Here is a 27,958-nt window from a genome sequence, read left to right as displayed (position 1 = left end):
TTATAATTATTCTGCTTAATTTGCTCTTTATTTAGATTTAAAATACATCTTTCATACATTGTTTAAAAGGAAAAAGGAATCATGTCAAAATGTTTGAGGAAATGATTTAAGTTAGATATAAAGAACATAGTTCTGATTTTGAAGTGTTAGTGGAACCCAAACAGAAATGATTAGTGCTCTCTTAAGATCATGACATGATTCTTAAAATGGCTATTTCAGAACCTAGAAATAACACTGTGTTACTGACTGATGTCTACAGAGTACTGCAAAAGATGCTGAATAGAAAAGTAGGTGGTGTGAAAATTTTAATTTTTAAATAGCAAAGCCCCTGTCTAGGTATTGTCAGTAACTTTCAGAAATCCTAGAGAAAATGATGATTAGGTCAACACAAGGAAAACAGCAATTAACAGAATAGGAATTGCAAAGAGCTTCAGCCAATGGAAAAAGAAGCAAGGCCTCTGAAGTCTCCCAACCACTCGTGTCTGCATGGGTTTCAACGACCGGTCCCACTGGGTCAGGATGGCATTTCTGGCTCCTGGCCACTTCCCTGGGCCCACCAGCCTAAACTGGTAGGGACTACAAGGGCCAAAATAAACTTCCACGGCCAATTTGGGATCTGTGAGAAACAGCCATGGGATGTTGGGCTTTGCCCCAATGAAGGAGGAGAGTTCATCCATATAAACAATATAATCTGTCTGTATGGTCTCACTTTTGCCAAACCTGGAGATGGGAGAGAAAACACCACTGTGGATACCCAAACTCTGTGTAGAAACAGAACAGAGAAAATGGCTCACAACTTTATATCAGTGAGAATTAACATCAATCTCTCTCTCTTTAAAAAAAATTTCCCATACTACCCTGACATGCAACATCAATTTCTTGTATAAGGAGAATGTCATTTGTTTATCCTGTACTTTGTAGTTTTTTTAAAGAACTTTCATACTGGTTTCATTTGGAAATACCCCAGCACTGCAATGCAGCTGAGAAAGACATTTTTTATCCTTATTTACAAACGGATAGATTGCTTCTTGCTCAGGTGATGCTTCTATAATAGTTCATGGCCACTGAGCTAATTAGTGACAACTAGAAATGGAGCCCAGTTCTCCAAATTCTTCTCACTTTCTGAGTCATTTTCATTAGAGGTATACCTTTGAAATATCCTCTACATCTTAGAGGATTTATGGGCTAGAGAATGGAAGTCCATATCCATGTGTTCCCAGACTCCTCTGATTTCAAATCCTTTCTGGGTCTCCTTTCTATGATATATTACAGGAGGCATGGAGGGCTGAAACTGTCTATGTAATGTAGATTCTCAATCCTATTATTCACTCTGTGCCTTGTACTAAAAAGAACTTAATACAGTGTCAGAAGCAATGTAGGTCTTCAATTAATATTTGTTGAATGGATGAATATAGCTTGTAGCTGTCATTCCAATGACATCATTCAGGATAATTTAAGATTAAAACAGTTCCAGGCATTCGTAAATTCTCACTTTTCTATGGAAATCCTACACTCCTATTACACAATAGGTACTCTTACCATTTGCGCTTTTTCTCCATTTTCTCATTAATATCATTCATCATGTCTTCCATAGAAGGCAAAGTACAAGTTCCTGAAAAAGAAGGAAAGACATGATGGTAATTAAATGAGCCTGGCATAGGACCAGCCTGTAATTTTCCCTTTTTAATAATGAGTTATGAATTACATTAATTGGTGATCATTTTCAGACAGACATCAAATTCAGTTCTAGTCTTCTCAGAACTCATATTTGTCATAATAATTAAAAAACATTACCTAAATAGCTTTGCTCTTAAACTGGTTACAAGATGTTTCAAACCATTTCATAGATATATTTTAATCTCTCAGTCATATTTTAAGAATGTTGTCTTTTAAATTATAGCCAAACAGAGGTGAATTAGCATCACTTTTCCAAGATTTATGAAGAAAAATCTTCATAGAAATTAATCCTGCTTTGCCAGAAAATGGAATTTCCGTAGATAAGATATAGAATTTGGTGAAGGGCTAAGTTTTTCTATGGAAAGCCAGTAGTTCTTGAATGTGACTGAGGATATGGACTGTCCACAAGTCACCAAGGACATAAGGTAGACCCAGGAGACTAGATCTGACTTGGGGCTGCCCCAGGATCCAGGTTTACATAAGTTTGCAGAGTTGTCTAAAGCCCAGACCAAAACAGGCTTTTGTGTCCAGAAATACTTCAAATTTAGGATGATTTCTTTGGCAATCTTGGAAAGAGAATAAAACTCTTAGCCCAGATATGATTGCTCAAGACCTACAATGGCTTGCTTAATTTCCCATTTCTACACTTCTTACAGGGAGGGTCACTTGAACAGCTTTTGTAGATGTGGCATGGTTCCAGGCCTTGGAACTTGTCATGCTTTTCAGAGGAAGAGATTGAAAAGAAAGAGACTGTTTTTTAGCCCGCCAACTACTGCCATTGGGTTGCTTGTAACTAGCCCCTCTTGTCTTGGTACTCTGGTTTTCCAAACCTAGGTTGTTTGCCTTGTGTCTCATTTCCCTTAAGACAGCCTGTGCCATGTACATCAATTTTCCCCATAAATTGCCTTGTTTCCTTTCTTCTGAGCCCAAGTTACAACTCTTGTCCTCATAGAGAGTAAGGGTCCCACCCTTCCTTTAATGCCAGCCTCTCTGGGTCTGAACCCTAAGTGAAACCCTGAGTGAAATTTCATGCCATTACCTCCCTGGCTACCTGGTCGTGTGATCTGCATCTCCCCAGAGCTGTATTCCAGCCTGCTGCTGGAATTGCCTGACCTTTCTTGCCTGACTCCAATCAAGTTTGTTGTTTCCTTTGTAAAATATAAGAACTCAGTATTCCCATGTATTACAGACTGATCATCTACTACACTGAGCACTTTCTGCCTCTATTGATCCACTGTTTGTCCTTATTTTGTCAGGGAAGAAAATAGTAGTGTAAAAGCCATTGCCTCCCAGCAATCATATTTTCCATGACTGTGGATATTTGAAGTTGGCTGGATATTGGCTTGTAAACATATTTTCTTATGAACTTTTCAAGCAATGTAATTCTACTGAGTTTTGCAATCATAATTTTATAAAGTTGTCATCCACTTAGTCTTAAGTGGATGCAAACTTTGGTAGTCTCAAGTCTAATAAATGATCTTAGGTAATTATCAGCTGTAAGAAGTTATAAGTCACAAAATACCTCCTCTAATAATATCTTGTAGTATTTCATACAGTAATCCAAACTGGTATACTTTAAATTGCTAACAAAATATAGCACCAAAGAATATAGAATTATAAATTTTCAAAACTGAAGGGGACCTTGTAACTAGGATTATTGTTTTCACAAAGATCCAAAATTATTGTCACTGGCATTCATCTTCCCAATCCATGAGCCTCTTTATTGACTTACCCTTTATTACTTGTGCTGCCCAGCGGGACTGGAGGTCAGCTGTGGGAATGGTAGCCCCAAGGGACTGGACAAAGCCAATCACTGCTATGGTTGACTTCTCAAGTAGAGGAGGAAATACTCCTTTAAATAAAATGATCTCATTGTTTCTGCTTTTGATGATAGAATCATCAAAGAAGGGGTAGGCAAAACTATACCCTGTTGCAAAGATTACACAGTCAATGCCCTCAAATATGGTCCCATCCTCAAAAATGGCCGAGGTCTCTGTGAATTCCTTCACGTTAGGCTTTACGGACACAATGCCACACAGAATGCAAGCTGGGAGCTCATCATTAAATACAGGCTCTTTCCTCAGGACTCTGTATGGAAAACAGAGACAATTATTAGAAGTGTAATATTTCCCTCTTGTTTTATTGGTCCATATATAAATTGATAAGGAAGGAAAAAATGACCCAAGATTTTTTTTTCTGAGCCATAGAGTATCTCTAATATGGCTGAAGAACAAAATTGATGGGAGGCAACATTGGGAAGTAAGAGAAGTTGCTATTTGCTGGCCCCATCTCTATTTTCTGTGATCCTTCTCTTCCATGGAGCTCTTTCTAAATCCCAGAATAAAGGCTTAGGCCCAGTTCCCCGTTAAAGCCTGTTTCAGGAAAAACTCTGAAGTGAGGGTACCTCGGTGTTTACATTTTTAAAGTTGCTACTTATTCAGTGGGAACCTTGATGAGACTGTTTTTTAAATTCTTGGTGTGTCATATTTCTCATCTGCAATGTCAGTAATGTTTGTACTACCTCAGAAGTTCCCTGATTGATATAAAGAGTTTTGCGCAGTCTCTAGCATATGCATAGAGCTCGAAAATGTTAACTGTTATTCTTAATTCAGTATACTCCAAGGTGGTCATCATAATGTGGAGAAGATCAAATAGGAGGAGGAAAGTCAAAGGTGTGAAAGCTGCAGCTGGGCTCTTGAGGGATGAAGTATGAGCCCTGCGCAGACAGAGGCACCAGTCAGGTGAAGGAGAGAGCACCCAGGAATTTAAATAGGGCCAGAGGGAGGGTGCCAGTTTGAGGCTTTGGCGACTGCAAGTCTGGAAAGAGAGAGCTTTGGACTACTTTTTATCCAACAATGTGTGTAGTGGGAGCAGAGAAATCTGAACCCAGGGATGAATGTGAATACAGTTGAAGGAAAGAGTGTTGTTCTTGTATGGCTGTGGGAGCTGTGAGAGAGTGCTACAGGCAGATTCCACTGGAGAACAAACTGAGCTGGGCCATGAGATTGGTTGGAATCTTACTTGGAAAATGGCTTGACTCAATTGCGCTTATTACCTGCCATTTATTTGAAACTTGTGGCCATCAGGTTTTCACCTCCACCATCACCACACTGAAACTGCTCTTGTCAAGGCCATCAGAATCAGGCTCCCAGATCCAGTGGTCCACCCTCACTTTCCCTTTTACTCAACTTAGCATTTAACATAATTGATGGTTTCCTCTTTCTTGAAACACTGTATTCATTTTGTTTCCAGGTCATCACTCTCTCTCAGTTCCTTTCCTACTTTGCTGGCTATTCTTTTTCTGTCTCCCACAGATGTCTTCTCCTCTTCTCTTCCTGACTTCTGACAATGGCCTACCTCAGGACTCAGCCCTCAGACCTTTAGTCTCCTCCATTTACACGCATTCTTCAAGAGATGTCATCTAGTTCCATTTCTTCAGGAAAAATTTTCTCATGACTCCAAAGTTTTAACTTCTGGTTTGAGCCTCCCTCCTGTCTTGTGTTTCCCACTGCTGGCTCAACATTCTTCTACCCGAATGTCTAATAGGCATTCCAACTTTAATATGTCTAAAACTGAACTTCTGTTCCTCCTGTAGTTTTTCACATTTTAGTAAATGTCAATGTCATCCTTTTTCAAATATCTTGAAGACATTCTTACTCCCTCCTTGCTCTCTCATCCTCTATCCAGTCCACAGAAAATCCTATTTGGGTCTACCTTCAAGCTATCCAGAAATCTGCCCAATTCTGACCGCTCACTGCTAACAATTTTGGTCCAGACCAACATCCCCTCTGATTCAGGTTTTTGAGAGTAGCTTTTTAACTGGTCATTTGGCTTCCTTCCTTGCCCTACCCTTACATGGAATGATGACCACAGCAGCTGATCAATCTCTGCAATACTAATTTAGGTCTTGTAATTCATTTGCTCAGATGCCTGCTGTAGTTTCCCATTGCTTTCAGAATAAGAGCCAGAGTCCTTACAATGATCTACAAGGCCCATGCCATCCAACAGTTTTTATGTCACTGGTTTTATCTCTCCCCTCATTGTTTTCTCCAGGAAAAGAAGCCCCATTGTTGTTTGTTGATCATGCCAGCCCTGCCCATAAATGCCCTGGCTGTGTCCTCAGTCTGGAATACCCTTCCCCAGAGACCCTCATGGCTCATTCCCTCAACTCCTTCAGAGGTTTTCTTAAAAGTCTCCTCCCTGAGACATACTCTGAGGACTCTATTGGAAATTGTTCTGACAGCACTTGCCATTGCCTTTATCTGCTTTGTTTTCTTCCCCAAAGCACACATCGCCATATGATCTTATGCTATTGTTTGTCTGTTTCCCACCACTTAGAATGTAGGTTCCATGAGGACAGGGATTTTTGCATGTTTTGTTCACTACTATATTCACAGGGCTAAACACAGGACCTGGCATATAATAAACGTGTAATAAATGTTTGTCTAATGAATTCACTTTGATGTAAACAGCTCATAACTTGGGTTTTTCACCTCGTGTCAAAGTCATTTCTTGTTATGTTACTGGCTTGGAGGATGTTATAGGAGAAGATGGGAAGGAGACTGAAGATGCAAGCATTGGTATGTATGTGTTTAGTGAGAGGGGTCCATTAAGGGGGGGGTGATGAAAAGGGAAAGGTAGGACATGAAATGTTCTCCTGATGTGCTTAACTTTGTCACTAAGTGATAGGTAGTAGAGCAAGTGGCCAAGAGTGAGAGGCTCTAGAATCAGCAGATCTGGGTTTGTTTTGAATGCTGCTTCTACTTCCTGGCTGTGGGATTTTAGTAAAGTTATTAACTGCTATAACTGAAACTCAGTTATCTCATCTCTAAAATGGAGATACTAATAGAGCTCTCTTCATAATTGTAAGGATAAAATGAAATAATATATGCCAGAGCCTTAGCAGAGTCTTGCTAAATCTCTGACATGTATAAAATGCTTAAAAGAGGTTAACTTTGATTATCATTACTCCTGGGACTAATTCCTGAGGCATTATATAATTTTCCAGCTGTGTAAATATAGTAAGGAGGATTGCAAAATAGGAAATCACTCTTAATTTTTGCAGTTCTTTATCTTCTGATATATGAGTTGTGATTGCTAATACTTTGATTTGTTTTGGGGTTACGGAACATTAAGCGTTGTTGACACTGAACTAAAGGCCAGCAAGCATATCACTTTAACTCTGCATTACCCATTTAAAGGCATCAAGCCATAGTTTTCATGCTTGAATCTTGCATTCATCTGCTTCACGTACAACCAGTCAGAGATGGCTGTCGGTAAATTGTTCCTGAGGAAGGTTCCAAATCGAGTGACAAGCAGCATGTCCCAAGGATAACCATTGTCCCAGACCCGGCTCATCACCCAGGAGCCACTTCTGGAGCTGATCATGACCTTAAAAAATAAGAATTCAACCATGAAATTAGTGACCATTTGTAGTAGATATTCTGGTGAGCACCCCAGATCCCTCTTGAGGAATAGATCTATTACCCCAGCTGCAGAAAGTGGTGTCAGAAGGCATCTCTCAGCTGTCAGTCCATTTTGACAGTTGCTTTGGCTGAAGAGAGGGGCCTTACCCAACATCTTCTACTCTTTCTGAGTTTCCTCCATCTAGTGACTGGTCAATGCGGGCATATAAAGGCCCAGTCCCTCACCTCAAATTGGGGCAATGCCAAAGGACCATCCCAGTTTCAAAGTAAACGGAAGCTTCCTTCCTGTCCTGCAGAAGTATTGATCCTGAGAGTGTTCCCAAATAAACTTCTGAACTTTACATCTTAGGGTCAGCCACCCTGTCACAGTGCTGCAGGCAAATTTTCATATTTTAATCAGTCTCTGCTACAGGTGACTAATAACTGAATTCTAGTCATGTTTTCCCTAGTGCTTATCTAACTATTGCTGTCTACAAATAAGCAATTATGATCTCAAAATAGGCATTTTAAACCAAAATGCCTGCTACTATCTGAAAAGAAGGTGAGAAATTTGGAATCAGAAAACCATACGCTCAAACACTGGCTCTCCTACTTATTAATGATGTGATTTGAAAAAATTCCTTTAACTTCTCTAATCTTGTTCCCTCATTCCCAAAATGGAGAGAATCGAATTTGCCTCATCAAATTTGTGTAAGCGTTAATTCGATGTGATAAACTATGTCACATGGCTAACGTTACCTGGCAGATAGTATGTGGTCAGTAAATGTCAGTTTCCTTTCCTTCCCCTTCTGTTATGCTAATCCATAATAGTGTAGTTTTCAGGCTTTCTTTGTCTTTTTTAAAACCAATTTTTATGTGCCATATCACTTCAAGGCATTTGTTATAAGAGGAACTAGACAAATAAGAAGAGACTAAAGGAGTCCAGGCATGGTGGCTCACGCCTATAATCCCAGAACTTTGGGAGGCCTAGGTGGGTGGATCATCTCAGGTCAGGAGTTCAAGACCAGCCTGGCCAATATGGTGAAACCCTGTCTGTACTAAAAATACAAAAATTAGCTGGGTATGGGGTGTGGTGGCGGGTGCCTGTAATCCCAGCTACTCAGGAGGCTGAGATGGGAGAATTGCTTGAACCTGGGAGACGGAGGTTGCAGTGAGCCGAGATTGTGCCATTGCACTCCAGCCTGGGCAACAGAGTGAGACTCTGTCTCAGAAAAAAAAAAAAAAAAGAGAGAGAGACTAAAGGATCAATTAATTAAATAGCCTCTGAAATTGATCTTCCCTCTATCACATATGCAAATAATCACATATACAAATACAAATCTCTTAAAACTATGAGTTCATTATAAATTTCCTAAACCCAAGAAGCTGAAATAATGATTTACCTTTATTTATGCAGAAATCTATTTTATCCTGTCATTCAAGTCCTTAAAATATGTGATATAACCTGATCCCAATCTTTCTTTCCTGTAACTCAATCCTATAACTACTGTTCCTTGGATTCGGAAGCTTTGACTTTCAGTTCTGTAACCCTTCAGTAGCTCAAACATTAATTTTCTCGATGACTTTCAGAAGACAATTGACATTTCTGGTCCTCATTTATCCTTTCTGTAATAAAACTACCTTCTTCCCACAAGCAAAGGAGCCCGTTTACAGGAAGGTATTTGAGTACCATAATGCATTATACAAATTGTTAGCATTAAGAACCTCCATTCCAGCAAGATGAAACTATAACCTACAATAGTCAAATATACAATGCCCATTTTCTTGTCTTCATGCCTCTGCTCATGGCATTTCCAATTCTAAGAAGAGCTGTTGCCTCTTCAGTCTCATGATTTATATTTATTGTTCAAGGACTGGTTCTGTTCTACCTCCTTTGTGAAGCATCCGGTTTTGGAATCATAGCATCTAGTGCCTGAATCACTTGTTTATCCTTTTTTCCAGTGGCAGCTCTTGTTCCAGAGCAGGGATCATGCCTGTTATGTTCACCACTGTCTTCAGCACCCAAGCCAGTGCCTGGCACATAGTAGGCCCTCAATAAGTAGTCATGGGACAAATGTGTGCATGCATGCATAAATGAATGAATAAATGAGCCACTCTATATTGCTTAAATCTTGTTCAAAAGCTTTAACTTTATAACAAGCCCCAGAAGTAGGTTCTATTTTTATATGTTTTACCATTGAGAAACTTGTCTCAGAGAGATTGAAGGACTTGCCTGAGTCTCAGAGTCATAACCTTAACCCTAAATCTGTGCTAGTTTTAGAGAAATTGATCAGAGACATTAGGCAACAAATGTCTTGAAGAAGAAGATTGCTGAATGACAGTATTACTCCTTGCTGATGTTCTGCCTTTGTCTATGAAGCAATTTAAAACCTCACCTGTTACTTGGGGAAGCTCAGCTATGTGAAATACCACTTAGTCTTTACATCAGATAACTTTCCCTCCTCCCCCACATTTCATATCACACCTTTCAAACGATGATAACTCTTCTGTCAGTAACGAGAGTCACCTGAGTACCCGGGGAGTAGTACCTGTTCTGCTGTGTGGCTGAGTTCTGTGGCAATATCACAGCCCGAATTCCCCAGGCCAACCACCAGGACACGCTTTCCATTGAATACACCTGGTTCTTTATAGTCCCTGCTGTGGAAGCATTTGCCTTTAAAGTGGTTTAGTCCTGAGTGAAAAGTGAGAAATATATGGCAGTTTGAGTCATATATTTAAACAAAGACTTTAACAGAAACGACCTTGTGAATAGATGCAGTCACAATAATGTGCTATTTTAACACACCAAGCATATTAGGTATAACAGAAGCATATTTTAATTTAACCTGCTTGTACTTTTAGAAAAAAGACATTATCGAGATATTAATTTTTGTCAGTTATGTGGCTAGCAGCTTAAATTTTGGCCTTACCTGGAAAGGACTCTTTTGGTAGGTTGGGATACACATGATGTCCGGAACAAACCATTACAGCATCAAAGACAGCCGATTCTTTTTTACCATCCCTTTCAGTGGTAACATCCCACTGGCCAGTAGTTGCAAAATCAGGACGTTTATTTACACTGGATACAAATGTCTAAGAGAAATACAGAAAGAAACCCCTCTTTTCTATGCTAGCAAATGGTTTTGGCAGATACAGTATGAAAAAAGAGAAGTGGGTTAGGAAAAATATTTAATGATTAAGATACATATTACAAATTTAAAATTCCCTCAGAATAAATCAAAACACTAAATGGTATCTATCTATTTGTCTCTGCATGATTTTTTGTGCATAATCAGTATTTTCTGGAGTACAAGAGTGACACCCCTTGGAGATATGGCAGTGAATTCAATTATAATTTACAAGAGGTGCACATCACATATATTAGAAAATCTGATGGCCAATAATGTTCCGGATCACATTCCTGTATGTTCTGGTTCAGTACATTAAAGATAGCTCAAAGACAGATGTACTGAACCAGAACATACGAAAATGTGATCCAGAAAATTATTAAATTCATTAAATTAAAATTAAAACTATTCAAATTTCTAACATACTCCTAGGTGACGCTGATGTCACTTGGACTATACACTGAGTAGCTTTGACTAGATTATCAATAAATATTTGTTCACAGCTAAATGGCTGCCTGTTGTTGTGCTCCCTGTTTTAAAAAAAATCTTTCAATTCTTCTGATTATATTGGAAAAAGAATCTCTATTTGGTATTAATTGTTCTTAAAAACTTTATTATGTACTATTTCATACATATAAGAAAATGCACAAACACATATATGTTACATTTTTGTTAGTTATGAAATATAATAAAATGAGCTCTTATGGACCCATAAGACCTAATACATAATTTGTTTAGAATAACTCTGGGATTAGTTAATTAGTTGTGCTATTGCATATGGCAACTTTTTTTTTGTAGGTTTCTGTTTGCTGCTGGTTTACAGAAATGCAATTCATTTTTATATATTGATCTTATATATCACCACCTTGCCTAACTGTTTTTGTATTGCTATGAATTCTAGTAATTTATATATTTTGGATTTACTACATAGAGAATCACATTATCTTCAATAACTGTGTTTTACTTTCTTTTGAGTTGTCATTCTCTTTATTATTCTTTACTTACTGCACTGTTTCTTAAATTTCTTGACTATTGAAAAGAAGTAATTACTACTGATAATAGTAATTAGGAATTCTTATCTTGTTCTGAAACTTTAAAATGAATGCTTCTAACTTTTCATCCTTTAGCACAGCACTGACCAGTACCAATATAGTATGAGCAATATATGCAATTACAAAATTTCTAAGACCGGGCATAGTGGCTTACGCCTATAATCCCAGCACTTTGGGAGGGTGAGGCAGGTAGATCACCTGAGGTTGGGAGTTCGAGACCAGCCTGACCAACATGGAGAAAACCCCGTCTCTACTAAAAATACAAAATTAGCTGGGCATGGTGGTGCATGCCTTTAATCCTAGCTACTTGGGAGGCTGAGGCAGGAGAATCACTTGAACCTGGGAGATGGAGGTTATGGTGAGCCAAGATCACACCATTGCACTCCAGCCTGGGCAGCAAGAGAAAAACTCCGTGTCAAAAAAAAAAAAAAAAAAATTCTAATAGTCACATTAAAAAGTGAAAAAAAAATGTATAATTTAACTCAATCTGTCTGATATATTAACATTTCAAAATGTAATTAAAATTTATTAATAAGGTATTTTACTTTCCTTTTTTATAATAAGACTTGGAAAGTTTGTGTATATTTTATAGTTATAGCACATCTTAGTTTTGTGGCTAGTGGCTACTATATTGAACAGTGCAGATTTAAGATAAGATAAAGATTAAGATAATGTTTGTGTATGTTTTGCTGGTTCAAGACAATTCTGCTCTAAGTTTGGCGAGAGTTTTCTTTTGATTTTCTTTTTTTTTCTTTCAAGCACAAATAGGTGTTAAATTTCAGTTAATGTAACTGAATTTTAAATTCTGAATTTGTTAAATAAACATATGGTTTTCTGCCTATAACAGGTTTTTGTAGTAAAATATATATGTATATTTCTTAGTATTAAAATACTCTTGCATACTTAGGCCAAAGTCAACACAATCAAGACAGTTAATCTCTCTTTTTTTTAATTATACTTTAAGTTTTAGGGCACATGAGATACCATCTCACACCAGTTAGAATGGCGATCATTAAAAGGTCAGGAAACAACAGGTGCTGGAGAGGATGTGGAGAAATAGGAACACTTTTACACTGTTGGTGGGACCGTAAACTAGTTCAACCATTGTGGAAGTCAGTGTGGCGATTCCTCAGGGATCTAGAACTAGAAATACCATTTGACCCAGTTAATCTCTTTTAATACTCTGTTGGATTCATTTTTGAAGGATTTTTACATTGATTTTCATGAAGGAGATTGGCCTGTAATTTTCCTATTTTATATTATGTTGTCTGCTTTTGATGTAAAGGTAATAATGTCACAAAATAACTTTGGAAATCATATCTCATTTTCAAGCCTCTGAAAGTTTCTAAAATATTGAAATAACTTGTTCACTGCAAATTTGGAAGTACCCATGGAACAGTTTATTTTCTTTATGGGAAGATTTTTAATTTCTAGGTCAAAAGAACTATAAATCATCAAACGACAATTCAGGCTTTCTACTTATTATTGAGTGAGTTTTGATAAGATTTTTTTAAAAAATTGCAAAAATTTAACCAACTTAAAATATTACGTGGCAAACACTTTTATAGTATTCTTGTTATATTTTTTAATTCATCTGTATCCATTTTGTCTACCCTTTCCTTGTCAATATTATTTATTTGTGCCTTTGATTATTTTTTTCCTTAAACTGCCAGCTTTTTATCTATTGTTTATTTATATATTTTTTGAGATAGTGTCTCTGAAACCCAGGCTGGAGTGCAGTGGTGCGATCTCAGCTCACTGCAACCTCTACCTCCCGAGCTCAAGCAATCCTCCCACCTCAGCCTCCCTAGTAGCTGGGACCACAGGCATGTGCCACCACATCCAGCTAATTTTTGTATTTGTTGTAGAGACAGGGTTTCTCCATGTCACCCAGGCTAGTTTCCAACTCCTGGACTCAAGCAATCTGCCTGCCTTGTCCTCCCAAAGTGCTGGGACTATAAGCATGGGCCATTGCACTTGGCTCCTGTTGTTTATTTTATTAGTCTTTTCAAGTAATTAACTTTCAATTTGTACATATGCTTTATTTTACATTTTATAAATTTATTTTTATATCCCCTTCATTCTGTTCTTTGAGTTTATTCTATCTTTCTTTTACTAATTTCTTAAACTTTCTTACCTTATTTTTAAACTTTTTCATTTTCTAATGTAAACATTTACATTTATAATTTTCATGAAAATATAGCTTCCTGTGTTTCTCACAAGTATTGATACATAGAACTAAATTAACATTCAGTTATAGATATTTTTAAATTCCAATTGAAATTTCTTCTTTGACCTATATGTTATTCAGATAAAAAGAGTTTTTAATTTCCAAATTCACAGGTATTTTACATTTATTTCTTTGGTATTGATTTCTAAATTAGTAGTGATTTAGTCTAAGAACTGTAGGTGGTCAAATTTTGTGAATTTTCCAGGTATCCTTGAGAAGAAGGTAATTCTCTAAACCTAGAGTTAGAGAGCCCACACTGTTAAAAATGTTGACAAATTAGAAAGGGAAACTGAAAGGAACAAATGAGAATCCAGTAGTAGACACAGACTTCTTCAGCATTATGACAAGAGCTAAATTGTTGATAACATCTTACCTTAAATTGTATGTACTTCAGGAGGTTCTTTTCTTTGGCAAATGCAATGATATATTCCTGGATCTTGCTGTTGTGCATAAAGTTGGGGAAGTCATCAGGAAATGGGAAGTCTGGGAAACACATCATCTCTTTGGAAGAGTTGGAAAAGACTGATTTGTAAATGCTAGCCCTGCCCTCCTCTGCATGGTCCTGTGAATGTATAGTTTCAAATGGAAGAGAATTGGTAAATGAGCATACTGATCATGGTCAGGGCTGGTTCCACGTAATTACAGTCATCCCTTGGTATCTATGGAAGATTCCAGGACCTCTGTGGTTACCAAAATCTATGATTGCTCAAGTCTCTTATATAAAATGATATAGTATTTTCATATAACCTATATACAGATACTTTAAATCATCTCTAGGTTACTTATAATACCTAATGCAATATAAACGCTAAATGAATAGTTACAGTGTATTTTTTTTTATTTTTATTTTTATTTTTTATTTGTTTTTTTGGATTTTTTTAATCAATGATTGGTTGAATCTGTGGATGCAGAACTTGCAAAAACAGATGGCCAACTGTATACTTATTGAGTCATCCTTTATCCACAGTAAATTCAGTAAGACACGTATAAATTAACTTCACTTCAACAATTGATGCTAATCATGGAAACTTGTTAAGGGAACTTAGGATATGGAAGAATACCTTTCTTAATATCTTTTAAGAAAATATATCTTAATCTTTTCTAAGGGAAACAAATTTTAAATTTCATTATGTCCTTTAGGCCTATGTAACTAGAATCCTTTCATTCCCTTGAACCATTAAATACGGTGACAGAGATTTTTCAAAATTCAACCTTGCGTAATTTCAATGTGTCAGCTCATGAGCACAAGCATCCAATGGTCAATTTATAAAAGCAAACAGTAACAAGAGGTTGCAACTATTGATCAGATTTGTAAATGTAAGCATTTTAAGACCTAATTTTAAAAAAATTAACCTTAGAATTTCTATAATGTATAAAGTAAGGTTAACTATTTTGAATCTAACACAGAATTTATGGGCATCGCATGCCTTTTGAGCACTTATGTAAGTAACAAAGTTTTAGCTTTCAATGATACAAAAATATCTGAATTTGCTTTAATTCTAAGGAATTATAGAACTATGCTAATAAAGCCTTAGAGGAAATGTTAAGTGATGATGAATAAAGAAAAAGAACATTGAGGAAAGAATGATCAGCAATGAGAAGGTTAGGACATTGTGTTGAGGTTCTTTAGCCACACACTGAAATAAACTGGGAGCTTTAAAAAAACATTGAGCATTAGGTCCCACTCTCAGAGAATTTGATTTAATTGACAACAAGTTTTAAAAGCTCTTCAGGTAATTCTAAGGTGCAGCCAAGTTTGGCAGTCACAATGTAGAGTTCAACAAGTAGAAGCTCATGACCAACAGGCTACAGTTACTGTGGAAGAGCTTACCATAGGACACATCTGTTATAGCTGTGAGCTCTGCAAAGCAAGCTGTTGAATGAACAAAAGGCATTAAGTTAAAAAAAATACTGGTAGGAGCATTATTAGGAAGAGGTGGAGCCTTGGTTTAGCTCTGTTGAAGCACCAAGGTACTTACATCTCAAGTTTCATGATGAAAGATCAGATTGTGGATCTCTATGTGTAGTTGCTAGTTCATAGTGGAAAGTACTGAGCACTAGAAACTTCTAATTAGAGCTCATCTAACTCAAAGTTGTCAGGGCCCCCAGAACATGAAATTTTAGTATAATATTGGAATATTACAATCACATCAAAAGCCAATGTGGCTGCAGTTTCATTATTGACAATTAATTGGCAGATTAGTTGCCATGTTCATTTCAGAAAGCAGTGTGTTCTTTAAATAGGACATGAGTTTTCTGCTGCTCACACGGTTTGTTGACCCTGCTATAGGCATGTGGGATGGGGAAGTGCAAAAATCTGTAGCTTTCTGTGAGTTCGGTAAGTTTAAAGAGATGATAATCAGCATAAAGAGAGAAGAAACATTAAAGAAAAAAATTGATATATAGTCTAGAAAAAAATCAGAGGAAGTTAAAAAAGGGTGGTATTCCCAGAAGAAAGCCTCTATTCATAAAACTTCATGCAAAAATTCATATGATTTACTGATTTATTGTTTGGTGAGCTCCTGAGAAAAGAGGACATTTTACCCAGATCCGTGGCCTATTCAGAAATGTGGCCTGTGATTAGGCCGCAGATCTGGGTGAAATGTCCTCCTTCTGTGACCAAAGAAGGTGAGGGAAATACATCATCGTGGCTCTAGATCAGGGTTAGAAGTCAGAACTAGAAGGGAACTAGAAGGGCATAGAAAGTGCTGTAGTAAACAGCTCCAACAGTTTCAACTATATGCACCCTTAGTGTTAGCTAAGTTTTAACCAATGTTTGGATCTCTCTGAAATTTAAAAAAAGTTACGATAATGTAAAATGATGATGTTAGAAACCAAAGGGAAGGCAAATACAAAATTAAGACAATTTTATAACAATCTCATAATGTGAATACTCAGCCTATTGCTGCAGACTTCTAGTGATCTGAGAAACACTGCTGTTTGCTCCATCATTTGCAATCTATAAGCCCCCTCACAGTAGTAAAATAGGAAACGCTGAAAAACCAAAGGTATTAGCTTCTTGTGGCTGCTGTAATAAATTACCACAAAGTTAATGGCTTAAAATAATAGCAATTGATTCATAGTTGTAGAAGTCAGCAGTCGGGAATCACTATCAGTAGGCTGAAAACAAAGTGTGACAGTACCATGTTCATTTTCAGAGGTCCAAGAGAGAATTCATTCCTTGCCTCTTCTGGTTTCTAGTGGATGCTGGTATTTCTTATTTTTTTCAGTGGCAAGAGCCCACTTGTATGCCTTCACTCATGGCTCCTCTGGCCATCATCAAAGATAGAGCATAGCATCTTCAAATTTCTCTCTTTCTGTTGAGGTCATCACATCACCTTCTCTCTTCTCTTTGTGTTAAATCTCCCTCTGCCTGTCTTAACGATGTATTCATTGTAGCATTTGGGGCTCACCCACATAATGCAGAAAAATCTCTCCATCTCAAGATTTTTAACTTAATTATATTTGCAAATACCCTTTTCTCTTGTAAGTAAGATAACATTTACAGGTTCCAGGAATTTGGATGCGATATCTTTGAGGAGGGGCATTGTTCAATTGTTCAGCCTATTACAGGCCATCCTCTGGTTCCCAAGGATTCACATCCATCCCATCTGCAAAATACATTAACCCAATCCCAACATCCTCAAAGTTTCAACCCATAGCAGCATGAAATCAAGTCTCAACTCTCATTTATATATTTTCAATTCAGAAGTCCAAAATCTCATCATCATATAAATTATCTAAATCAGATATACATGAGACTCTGGGTATGGACCAGGATAAGGCAGAATTTCTATCTGTGAATCTGTGAAACTAGAAAACAAGTTATCTTCTTCCAAAATACAATGGTGGGACAAGCATGGGTAACCCTTATCGGCATTCCCATTTAACCGGGGAGGAAAAAGGAGGAAAGAAAAGAATCAATAATCCCAAGCAATTTTGAAATCCAGTAGGACAAATTCCATTAGGCTTGAAGGCTGTGGCTCAGGCCTCTGCCCTCAGGGCCTGAGGCTCTACCATCTGGGCTATCCTTTCTTTTTTTTGAAGGGTAGCACATGTTGCAGCTCAGTTTTATCAACCTATGATGCCAGGTTCAAATTTTAAAGTCTTCCTCGAGCAGCAAGAAAGACAAATTAGCTGTCTTTGGCTGTGTTCCTCTCAATAGCCATATCAGCAGTGCGTTCTATCTTCAGCAACGTCTTGCAAAGTAAGTTTGAGTATGAGGGTTTGGTTAAGATCACTGTGTATAAGATATGGCCGGCCAGGAGCGGTGGCTCAGGCCTATAATTCCAGCACTTTGGGAGGCCGAGGCGGGTGTATCACCCGAGGTCAGGAGTTCGAGACCAGCCTGGCCAACATAGCAAAACCCCATCTCTACTAAAAATACAAAAATTAGCAGGGCATGATGGCGCACACCTGTAATCCCAACTACTCGGGAGGCTGAGGCAGGAGAATCCCTTGATCCCAGGAGGTGGAGGTTGTAGTGAGCTGAGATTGTGCCATTGCACTCCAGCCTGGGCAAAAAGAGAGAAACTCTATCTAAAAAAAAAAAAAGAAAAAAATAAACAAAGACATGGTCAGCTCAATAGGCCATTTGGTGAAATGGCAACCAGCAATTTACAAAGAAGTTAAGAATAGGCTGGAGAGAAAGGCAAGCTTGAATTGGGATCTTTTCTCCACCATTATCAGCTGTATGATTTTTTTTCTTTTCTTTTTAAGCTTCAAATTCATTTGTAAAATGAAAAAAATATACCTAGCTTATAAGATTATTATAAATATTTAATTAAATAGAAAAAGTCATGTGTCATATAGAAAGTGTCTGATAAAATAGCCTTAAGTTTGGCCACAAAGAAACAAAAATAATAACAACCAAAAATCCCTAAGAATCACCAGTGTGTTAATCTGAAGCCCTGTCAACACATTTTAATAACATACAGTAGGCTCCACCACATTGTATAAGATGCTGGGGGGTTTCACACCACACGTATTCCAAAATTGACCACATAGTTGGAAGTAAAGCACTCCTGAGCAAATGTAAAAGAACAGAAATTATAACAAACGGTCTCTCAGACCACAGTGCAATCAAACTAGAACTCAGGATTAAGAAACTCACTCAAAACCGCTCAACTACATGGAAACTGAACAACCTGCTCCTGAATGACTACTGGGTACATAACGAAATGAAGGCAGAAGTAAAGATGTTCTTTGAAACCAACGAGAACAAAGACACAACATACCAGAATCTCTGGGACACATTTAAAGCAGTGTGTAGAGGGAAATTTATAGCACTAAATGCCCACAAGAGAAAGCAGGAAAGATCTAAAGTTGACACCCTAACATCACAATTAAAAGAACTAGAGAAGATATATCTCAAAATAATAAGAGCTGTTTATGACAAACCCACAGCCAATATCATACTGAATGGGCAAAAACTGGAGGCATTCCCTTTGAAAACTGGCACAAGACAGAGATGCCCTCTCTCACCACTCCTATTCAACATAGTGTTGGAAGTTCTGGCCAGGGCAATCAGGCAGGAGAAAGAAATAAAAGGTGTTCAATTAGGAAAAGAGGAAGTCAAATTGTCTGTTTGCAGATTACATAGTTGTATATCTAGAAAACCCCATCATCTCAGCCCAAAATCTCCTTAAGCTGATAAGCAACTTCAGCAAAGTCTCAGGATACAAAATCAATGTGCAAAAATCACACACACTCTTATACACCAATAACAGACAAACAGAGAGCCAAATCATGAGTGAACTCCCATTCACAATTGCTTCAGAGAATAAAATGCCTAGGAATCCAACTTACAAGGGATGTGAAGGAGCTCTTCAAGGAGAACTACAAACCACTGCTCAACGAAATGAAAGAGGATACAAACAAATGGAAGAACATTCCATGCTCATGGATAGGAAGAATCAATATCGTGAAAATGGCCATACTGCCCAAGGTAATTTATAGATTCAATGCCATCCCCATCAAGCTACCAATGACTTTCTTCACAGAATTGGAAAAAACTACTTTAAAGTTCATATGGAACCAAAAAAGAGCCCGCGTTGCCAAGTCCATCCTAAGCCAAAAGAACAAAGCTGGAGGCATCACGCTACCTGACTTCAAACTATACTACAAGGCTACAGTAACCAAAACAGCGTGGTACTGGTACCAAAACAGAGATATAGACCAATGGAACAGAACAGAGCCCTCAGAAATAATACCACACATCTACAACTATCTGATCTTTGACAAACCTGACAAAAACAAGAAATGGGGAAAGGACTCCCTATTTAACAAATGGTGCTGGGAAAACTGGCTAGCCATATGTAGAAAGCTGAAATTGGATCCCTTCCTTACACCATATACAAAAATTAATTCAAGATGGATTAAAGACTTAAATGTTGGCCGGGCGCAGTGGCTCACGCTTGTAATCCCAGCACTTTGGGAGGCCGAGGCGGGCAGATCACGAGGTCAGGAGATCGAGACCACGGTGAAACCCTGCCTCTACTAAAAATACAAAAAATTAGCTGGGTGTGGTGGTGGGCACCTGTAGTCCCAGCTACTCAGAGAGGCTGAGGCAGGAGAATGGCGTGAACCCAGGAGGCGGAGCTTGCAGTGAGCCGAGATTGCACCACTGCACTCCAGCCTGAGCGACAGAGCGAGACTCCGTCTCAAAAAAAAAAAAAAGACTTAAATGTTAGACCTAGAACCATAAAAACCCTAGAAGAAAACCTAGGCAACACCATTCAGGACATAGGCATGGGCAAGGGCTTCATGTCTAAAACACAAAAAGCAGTGGCAACAAAAGCCAAAATTGACAAATGGGATCTAATTAAACTAAAGAGCTTCTGCACAGCAAAAGAAACTACCATCGGAGTGAACAGGTAACCTACAGAATGGGAGAAAATTTTTGCAATCTACTCATCTGACAAAGGGCTAATATCCAGAATCTACAAAGAACTCAAACAAATTTACCAGAAAAAAACAACCCCATCAACAAGTGGGTGAAGGATATGAACAGATACTTCTCAAAAGAAGACATTTATGCAGCCAACAGACACATGAATAAATGCTCATCATCACTGGCCATCAGAGAAATGCAAATCAAAACCACAGTGAGATATCATCTCACACCCGTTAGAATGGCGATCATTAAAAAATCAGTAAACAACAGGTGCTGGAGAGGATGTGGAGAAATAGGAACACTTTTACACTGTTGGTGGGACTGTAAACTAGTTCAACCATTGTGGAAGACAGTGTGGCGATTCCTCAGGGATCTAGAACTAGAAATACCATTTGATCCAGGAATCCCATTACTGGGTATATACCCAAAGGACTATAAATCATGCTGCTATAAAGACACATGCACACGTATGTTTATTGTGGCACTACTCACAATAGCAAAGACTTGGAACCAACCCAAATGTCCATCAGTGATAGACTGGATAAAGAAAATGTGGCACATATACACCATGGAATACTATGTAGCCATAAAAAAATGATGAGTTCATGTCCTTTGCAGGGACATGGATGAAGCTGGAAACCATCATTCTCAGCAAACTATCGCAAGGACAAAAAACCAAACACCGCATGTTCTCACTCATAGATGAGAATTGAACAATGAGAACACTTGGACACAGGAAGGGGAACATCACACACCAGGGCCTGTTGTGGGGTGGGAGGAGTGGGGAGGGATAGCATTAGGAGATATACCTAATGTTAAATGACGAGTTAATGGGTGCAGCACACCAACATGGCACATGTATACATATGTAACAAACCTGCACGTTGTGCACATGTACCCTAGAACTTAAAGTATAATAAAATATATATATGTGTATGTATATATGTGTGTGTGTGTGTGTATATATATATATATATATGAAACATACCATATTTTTTAAAAAAAGATGCTGGGTGGTTTCAAGAGTTTTTTGCAGTCTGCAAAATATCTATATTAATCAGAATGATATCTCATGTCTATAATATTTAAAGAGCTGTTACAGACACTGTTTCATTAAATACAACCTTTTCATTGAGGTAAATAATATAATACTGATTTTGCATTTGAGGAGGAAATAGTGACTTAAAAGGGTCATTAATCTTCCTAAATTTGCGTATATATTAATGGGTTTATCAGAAGAAGAAAAATAAGACTCAGGCAATAAGGCTGGAAGACTGTACTGATTGAGTGGAGAACATAGGGAAGCCCCATTCCTGCTGCTATTTGGCAACACATGAAGTGATTTAACGAGTGCATACATGCATGTCTGCTAATAGAACGCTTATTACAAATGCACGGGACAAAGGGGCATTGAAGAACTTCAAAGCAATTTTCAGTTATGTAGTTTCACAAGACCAAAGTCAGCACCTGAAACTTTAAAATCCATGGTCCCAATCACTTTGGTAGCCTCTCCAAGTGAATGGGAAAAGCCAGCAACAATAAAAAATTATCTAGGAACCCATTTAACCAGAGGTGAAAGATCTCTACAGGGAAAACCACAAAACATGAATAAAAGAAATTGTAGCTGGCACAAACAAATGGTAAAACATCTCATGCTCATGGATTGGAAGGGCCAATATCATTAAAATAACCATATGCCCAAAAGACTTAATGCAATTTCTAACAAAATATCAATGCCATTTTTTACAGAATTAGAACAATTCTAAAAATTCATATGGAACCAAAAAAAAGCCCAGATGACTGCAGCAATTCTAAGCAAAAAGAACAAAGCTGGAGGCATCATATTACCTGACTTCAAATTATACTGCAAGTCTATAGTAATTAAAATAGCATGGTACTGGTATAAAAATAGACACATAGATCTGTGGAACAGGATAGAGAACTCAGAAATAAAGCCTCATCCCTACAGCCAACTGATCTTCAGCAAAGTTGACAACAGCATACACTGGGGAAAGGACACCCTATTCAGTAAAATGTGCATGGAAAATTAGATAGCCATATGCAGAATAAAAGTGGACCCCTATCTCTCACCATATACAAAAATTAACTCAAGGTAGATAAAAACTTAAATGTAAGACATGAAACTATAAAAATTCTAGAAAAATATAGGTAAAACTCTTTTACCTAGGCTATGACTAAGAATTTATGACTAAGGCCTCAAAAGCAAATGTAATAAAAACAAAAATAGACAATCTAAAAATCTTTTTCACATAGAAATAATTAACAGAGTGAACAGACTACCTTCAGAGTGGGCGACAATATTTGCAAACTGTTCGTCCAACAAAGGACAAATATCCAGAATTTATAAGGAACTCAAGCAACTCAATTTTAAAGAAGCACAGATAACACCATTAAAAAGTGGGAAAAGGAGATAAATAAGCATTTTTCAAAAAGAGACATACCAATGGCCAATAAACATATGGGAAAATGCTTAACATCACGAATTACCAGAGAAAATGCAAATTAAAACCACAATAAAATACTATCTTACACCAGTCAGAATGTTATTAAAAAGTCAAAAAGGCCAGGCACAGTGGCTCACGCCAGTAATCCCAGCACTTTGGGAGTCCAGGGCTGGCGGATCACCTGAGGTCAGTAGTTTGAGATCAGCTTGGCCAACATGGCAAAACCCCATCTCTACTAAAAATACAAAAATTAGCTGGGTGTGGTGGTGGGTGCCTGTAATCCCAGCTACTCGGGAGGCTGAGGTAGGAGAATCGTTTGAACCCAGGAGGTGGAGGTTGCAGTGAACTGAGATGGTGCCACTGCACTCCAGCCTGGGGGACAGATTGAGACTCCATCTCAAAAAAAAGAAAAAAAAAAGTAAAAAAATTACAGATATTGGTGAGTATGTGGAGAAAAAGAAGCACTGTTGGTTGGAATATAAACTACAGAAAACAGTATAGAGATTTTTCAAAGAATTAAAAATAGAACTACCATTTGACCCAACAATACCCCTGCCAGCTGTCTATCCAAAGGAAAAGAAGTTGTTATATAAAAAATATTCCTGCACCCATATGTTTATCACAGCACCATTTGCAGTAGCAAAGAAATGGAATCAACCTTGTTGTCTAATAAGGATGATTGGATAAAGAAAATGTGGTATATACATACATATATATACACACAGACACATATACATATATATGTATGTATATATGCAAACACCATGGAATACTACCCAGCAATAATACAGAATGGAATTATGTCTTCTGCAGCAACATGGATGGGACTGGAGGCCATTATCTTAAGTGAAATAACTCAGAAACAGAAAGTCAAATACCACATGTTCTCTCACTTATGATTGGGAACTACATAATGTATACACATTGACATAGAGTGTGGGAATAATAGACATTGGAGACTTGGAAGGGTAGGAGAGTGGGAGGGGGTTGAGGTATGAGAAATTACTTAATGGGTACAATGTACATTATTTGGGTCATGGCTACACAAAAAGCCCAGACTTAACTGCTATACATTATATCCATGTAATAACACTGCACTTGTACCCCCTAAATCTGTAAACAAAGATGTGAAATGTTATTGTGTTTAAAATGAATAAATAATTATAACTACATAAACCTAACTAATATTTACCACTAATTTTATGTCCGAGTGACTCTTATTAATGATCTATCAAGGGAGAATTCTGTAACGGAGAATTTCAAAGCCCATTGTCTAACTTACTTCTGACTTGCGAGGAGGTTACTTTCCAACCTGCTCTTGACACTGTACTTAGTGGATTCCAATTCTAACAGATACGACAACTGCCACGGTAGCAGGTTTGGAAACCTGTGTGCACACAGCATGCTCTTATACACTTCCCAACCTATTTTCCTGTCTATTACAACAACATGCTACTCACTGAAAATTTCCACAGGCCCCCAATGTCATTGCTCTTCTCAAAGCAGGTGGGCTCCAGCCCCTCTTCCAGACAGCTCCTGATGGAGGCCAAGCCACTCACGCCAGCTCCAATGATGGCCACTTTCTTCCCCATGGTCACCTGTGCAAAGACCCAGAGAACATTTCCAGTAACAACATTGCTGAAAATTTATTAACTTATCTATTTATTTTGATTTCGCTCTTTGGCTTAATAAAAACTTTACTTTTTAAGAAACACTGGCTTAGTATGGTAGCTCACGCCTGTAATCCCAGCACTTTTGGAGGCTGAGGTGGGAGGATCACTTGAGCCCAGGAATTTGAGACCAGCGTGGACAACAGAGTGAGACCCTGTCTCCACAAAACAAAACAAAAAACAAACAAACAAAATCAGCTGAGTGTGGTGGCGCGTGCCTGTACTCCCAGCTACTCAGGAGGTTGAGGCGAGAGGATCACTTGAGTTCAGGAGTTCCAGGCTGCAGTGAGCCATGATTGTACCACTGCACTCCAGCCTGGGTGACAGAGTAAGACCTTGTCTCTAGAAAACAAATTCCTTTCAGTGATCTAACTACATTTTCATTTCTCTCTAATTTCTAAAGACAAAGTTTTCTTCTGAAAAAAAAAAAAAATGGGGTGGGGGGAGGGGGGAGGGATAGCATTAGGAGATATACCTAATGCTAAATGACGAGTTAATGGGTGCAGCACACCAACATGGCACATGGATACATATGTAACAAACCTGCACATTGTGCACATGGACCCTAAAACTTAAAGTATAATAATAATAAAATAAGCACTTTGTTTTTAGTCATCAGCTCTCCAAAATTAAGAGACTGATGACCCAGCATACATATTTATCTTTTTTGCTTTTGGACTTTGTCATTTACTGTCTACCAAAAAGAGTAAGCAGAAGAAATAAAAGAAGATTCGCAACTAAAATACCTGTAGACACATCCACCCACCCACCCACATACATATGCCTGTACATGGGAATGAAGAAACATATATGTATAGTATACACACACACAGTCACACACACACACACACACAATCTGTATCTTCTTTCTACTTAGATACGGATAATGAGGAACAAGGTCTGAAGATGTCTATTTCAGTGTGCCAGGTAGTCACCCTTCTCCCCATCAACAATGTTCTTCACCTCAATTAAAAAGACAAGCAAATGGTACATACCTATAGTCCCAGCTACTCTGGGATTATATATTCCTGTTGAGCAGGGATATCGCTTGAGCCCAAGAGTTTGAGGCTGCAGTGAGCTATGGTTGCGGCACTGCACTCTAGCCTAGGTGACAGAGTGAGACCTTCTCTCCGGGGTTGGGGGTGGGGTGGGCGGGAAGAAGTCATGTTCTTACCTAAAAACAAGTTTTTCCCACTATCTTCAACCTCCATTCTCCTCTAAGAAAATTACATTGCCTAACTTTTTTTCTGTTCCTGACACTGTCTTTAGGCTCTACTACTACTTCTTTCACTATCTTTTTTTCTTTTTAGACAAAAAATCACATAGCTATGCAGGGAAATAGACTTGGATGATAAAAATCATGATCCGTGATTCCCAGAAACAAACAAACTGCCTGAATTATATCATTCTCATTCTAACCATATTTGGTATAAAACTACAGCATGCACCTTCTTCATTTGCCCATTCCACCCTCAACCCTTTACTATATCACCTTTTTTTCTTTTTCTTTTTCTTTTTTTTTTTTTTTGAGACGGAGTTTTGCTCTTGTCCAGGTTGGAGCGCAATGGTGTGATCTCGGCTCACTGCAACCTCTGTCTCCCGGGTTCAAGTGATTCTCCTGCCTCAGCCTCCCAAGTAGCTGGGATTAAAGGTATATGCACCACTATGCCTGGCTAATTTTTGTATTTTTAGTAGAGACTGGGTTTCACCATGTTGGCCAGGCTGGTCTCAAACTCCTGACCTCAGGTGATCCACCTGCCTCGGCCTCCTACCTTTTTAATTTTCCTACCTGTTCTTTGTCTTCTTTACTTCTGTGTGTCTATGTCCTGTCCAACTGTCTGGGCAGTTTGAAAGAGGAAATGTTCTAGTGAGCTCACACATTAGGAAGATAGTTGGAAAATGGGAGGAGCTGCTCTTAAAGAGATACTCATTTATTGGTCCTTGAATGGGTGAGCACACACCAATTCTCTGTGATGGACGGGACCCCAGGCCAGTCTCCCATGGCCACCCAGTTTCCGCTTTTCCTTTGGTTATAGTAAACACAAGCTGCTGGTTATACTCTTGGACCCTTGGTCTGGGAGTCAAGCAGTTTCTCCCAGGTGACTCCACAGTTCTCTACTCCATTTTATTATGTGTTATTTGAAAGTTTACCTTGTTTTCCTTATTCCTAGTTCTTTTGTGGGTACCTCATACTAGTCCTCCAAATACTGTAGAAACTTAGCTACTTAGTTGAGACAGCCCAATAGGGAGGATGACTTTTCTCTGCTCTGTCTTTCATGTCCTGTCTTGGAATTTTGGGGTCAAAGGCCTGTATTTCTCAAGCTTATATTTACTTGTTTCTGAGTACAGTGTGTGGTCACAGAAAAGATCAAAGTTCCACAAATTGATCTATTAGTACCAGGAACCAGGTAAAATTAGTACCAGGTAAAATTATGTTGGCAGTTAGACAAAATAAACTGCACCTAACTCCCAGTCATGAAATATAGTAAAGTTTCAAAAAAAGTTTTCCTATCAACTATATTTTGATGTCACTTAGAATTATAACATCTCACTCATTTTATCTAGTTAACCCCATCATTAAGCAAGTGATACTTACTGTAAACTGGTATATGTCTAATTTTGAGGAATTACCCTTCATGCCTTTTGAAGACAGTAATCTTCATCTCTGAAGTGTGACTATGAGAGATTCCAAATCACTTCTATAGCTCTGTGGCCTTGGGCAAGTCACTTAACCTTTCCAATTCTTGATTTACTCATTAATAAAATAGGGATAACTACACTATTACTACCTGTCTGGCTATTTTTTATAACAAGGATTAGAGGATTAAAGGGTATGTACACATAAATACGTGTATACATAGGTACATATAAAATGTGGCATGTAGTTAAAAATGAGCAAATGTGACTCGTAGATGAAAATTAAAAACAAGTCATAGGTTCATGAAGTTTTCTAGGGCTGCAATTCAGACAACATGATTTTCTCTGCTCTCATTTTACATAGAACTTCTTTTCAGTTTTTAGTGCTACACAAATAGCATTAAAATAATGCAAAGAAAAGATTGTGAATACTTTCGGAAGCAATACTATTCCTATAGCTTTATTCATTTAAAGATGGGCAGGACACACCCAATTCTACCTTGGCCTCCGATGTTTTATCTCTCTAGGAGGTGAAAAGGCCACCTATTCTTTGCTGTCCTTCACAAGAATGTATCTGAAGTCGACACATTTATTAGTCCTGTCTCTCTCTAGCCTATCCTTTGCTTGCCACAGCTTTCTGCAGAGCCCCTTTTTAAATCTTCAGAATCTCAAATGCCTAGGCTCTGGTTGGGGGAGTGGGCATTCTCTACTCTGTTGTTCCCTCTGAATCACAAAACTGCTAAGAAGAAACTTTCATCCCTGGATGGTTGCTAGATTATTGTTACTGTTGGAGGATATG

General features: G+C 38.1%; 1 protein-coding gene across 1 annotated transcript; it reads right to left on the bottom strand.

Moving 5' to 3' along the window:
- On the bottom strand, positions 1 to 26,371 carry FMO3 (flavin containing dimethylaniline monoxygenase 3). Its single transcript, XM_063628181.1, has 9 exons — positions 26,312 to 26,371; positions 24,313 to 24,450; positions 13,866 to 14,054; positions 10,013 to 10,175; positions 9,632 to 9,774; positions 6,869 to 7,068; positions 3,410 to 3,765; positions 1,540 to 1,612; positions 1 to 720 (listed from the first exon to the last, which is right to left on the bottom strand). The coding sequence occupies exons 2-9, from the start codon at positions 24,442 to 24,444 to the stop codon at positions 378 to 380; spliced, it is 1,599 nt and encodes a 532-aa protein (XP_063484251.1). The 5' UTR covers positions 24,445 to 24,450; positions 26,312 to 26,371; the 3' UTR covers positions 1 to 377.
- Positions 26,372 to 27,958: the final 1,587 nt, after the last annotated feature.

This window comes from Symphalangus syndactylus, chromosome 12, assembly GCF_028878055.3.
Source record: "Symphalangus syndactylus isolate Jambi chromosome 12, NHGRI_mSymSyn1-v2.1_pri, whole genome shotgun sequence".
Lineage (NCBI taxonomy): Eukaryota > Metazoa > Chordata > Mammalia > Primates > Hylobatidae > Symphalangus > Symphalangus syndactylus.
Note: the sequence above shows the minus strand (reverse complement) of the source record. Positions and strands in the feature narration are given on the sequence as shown.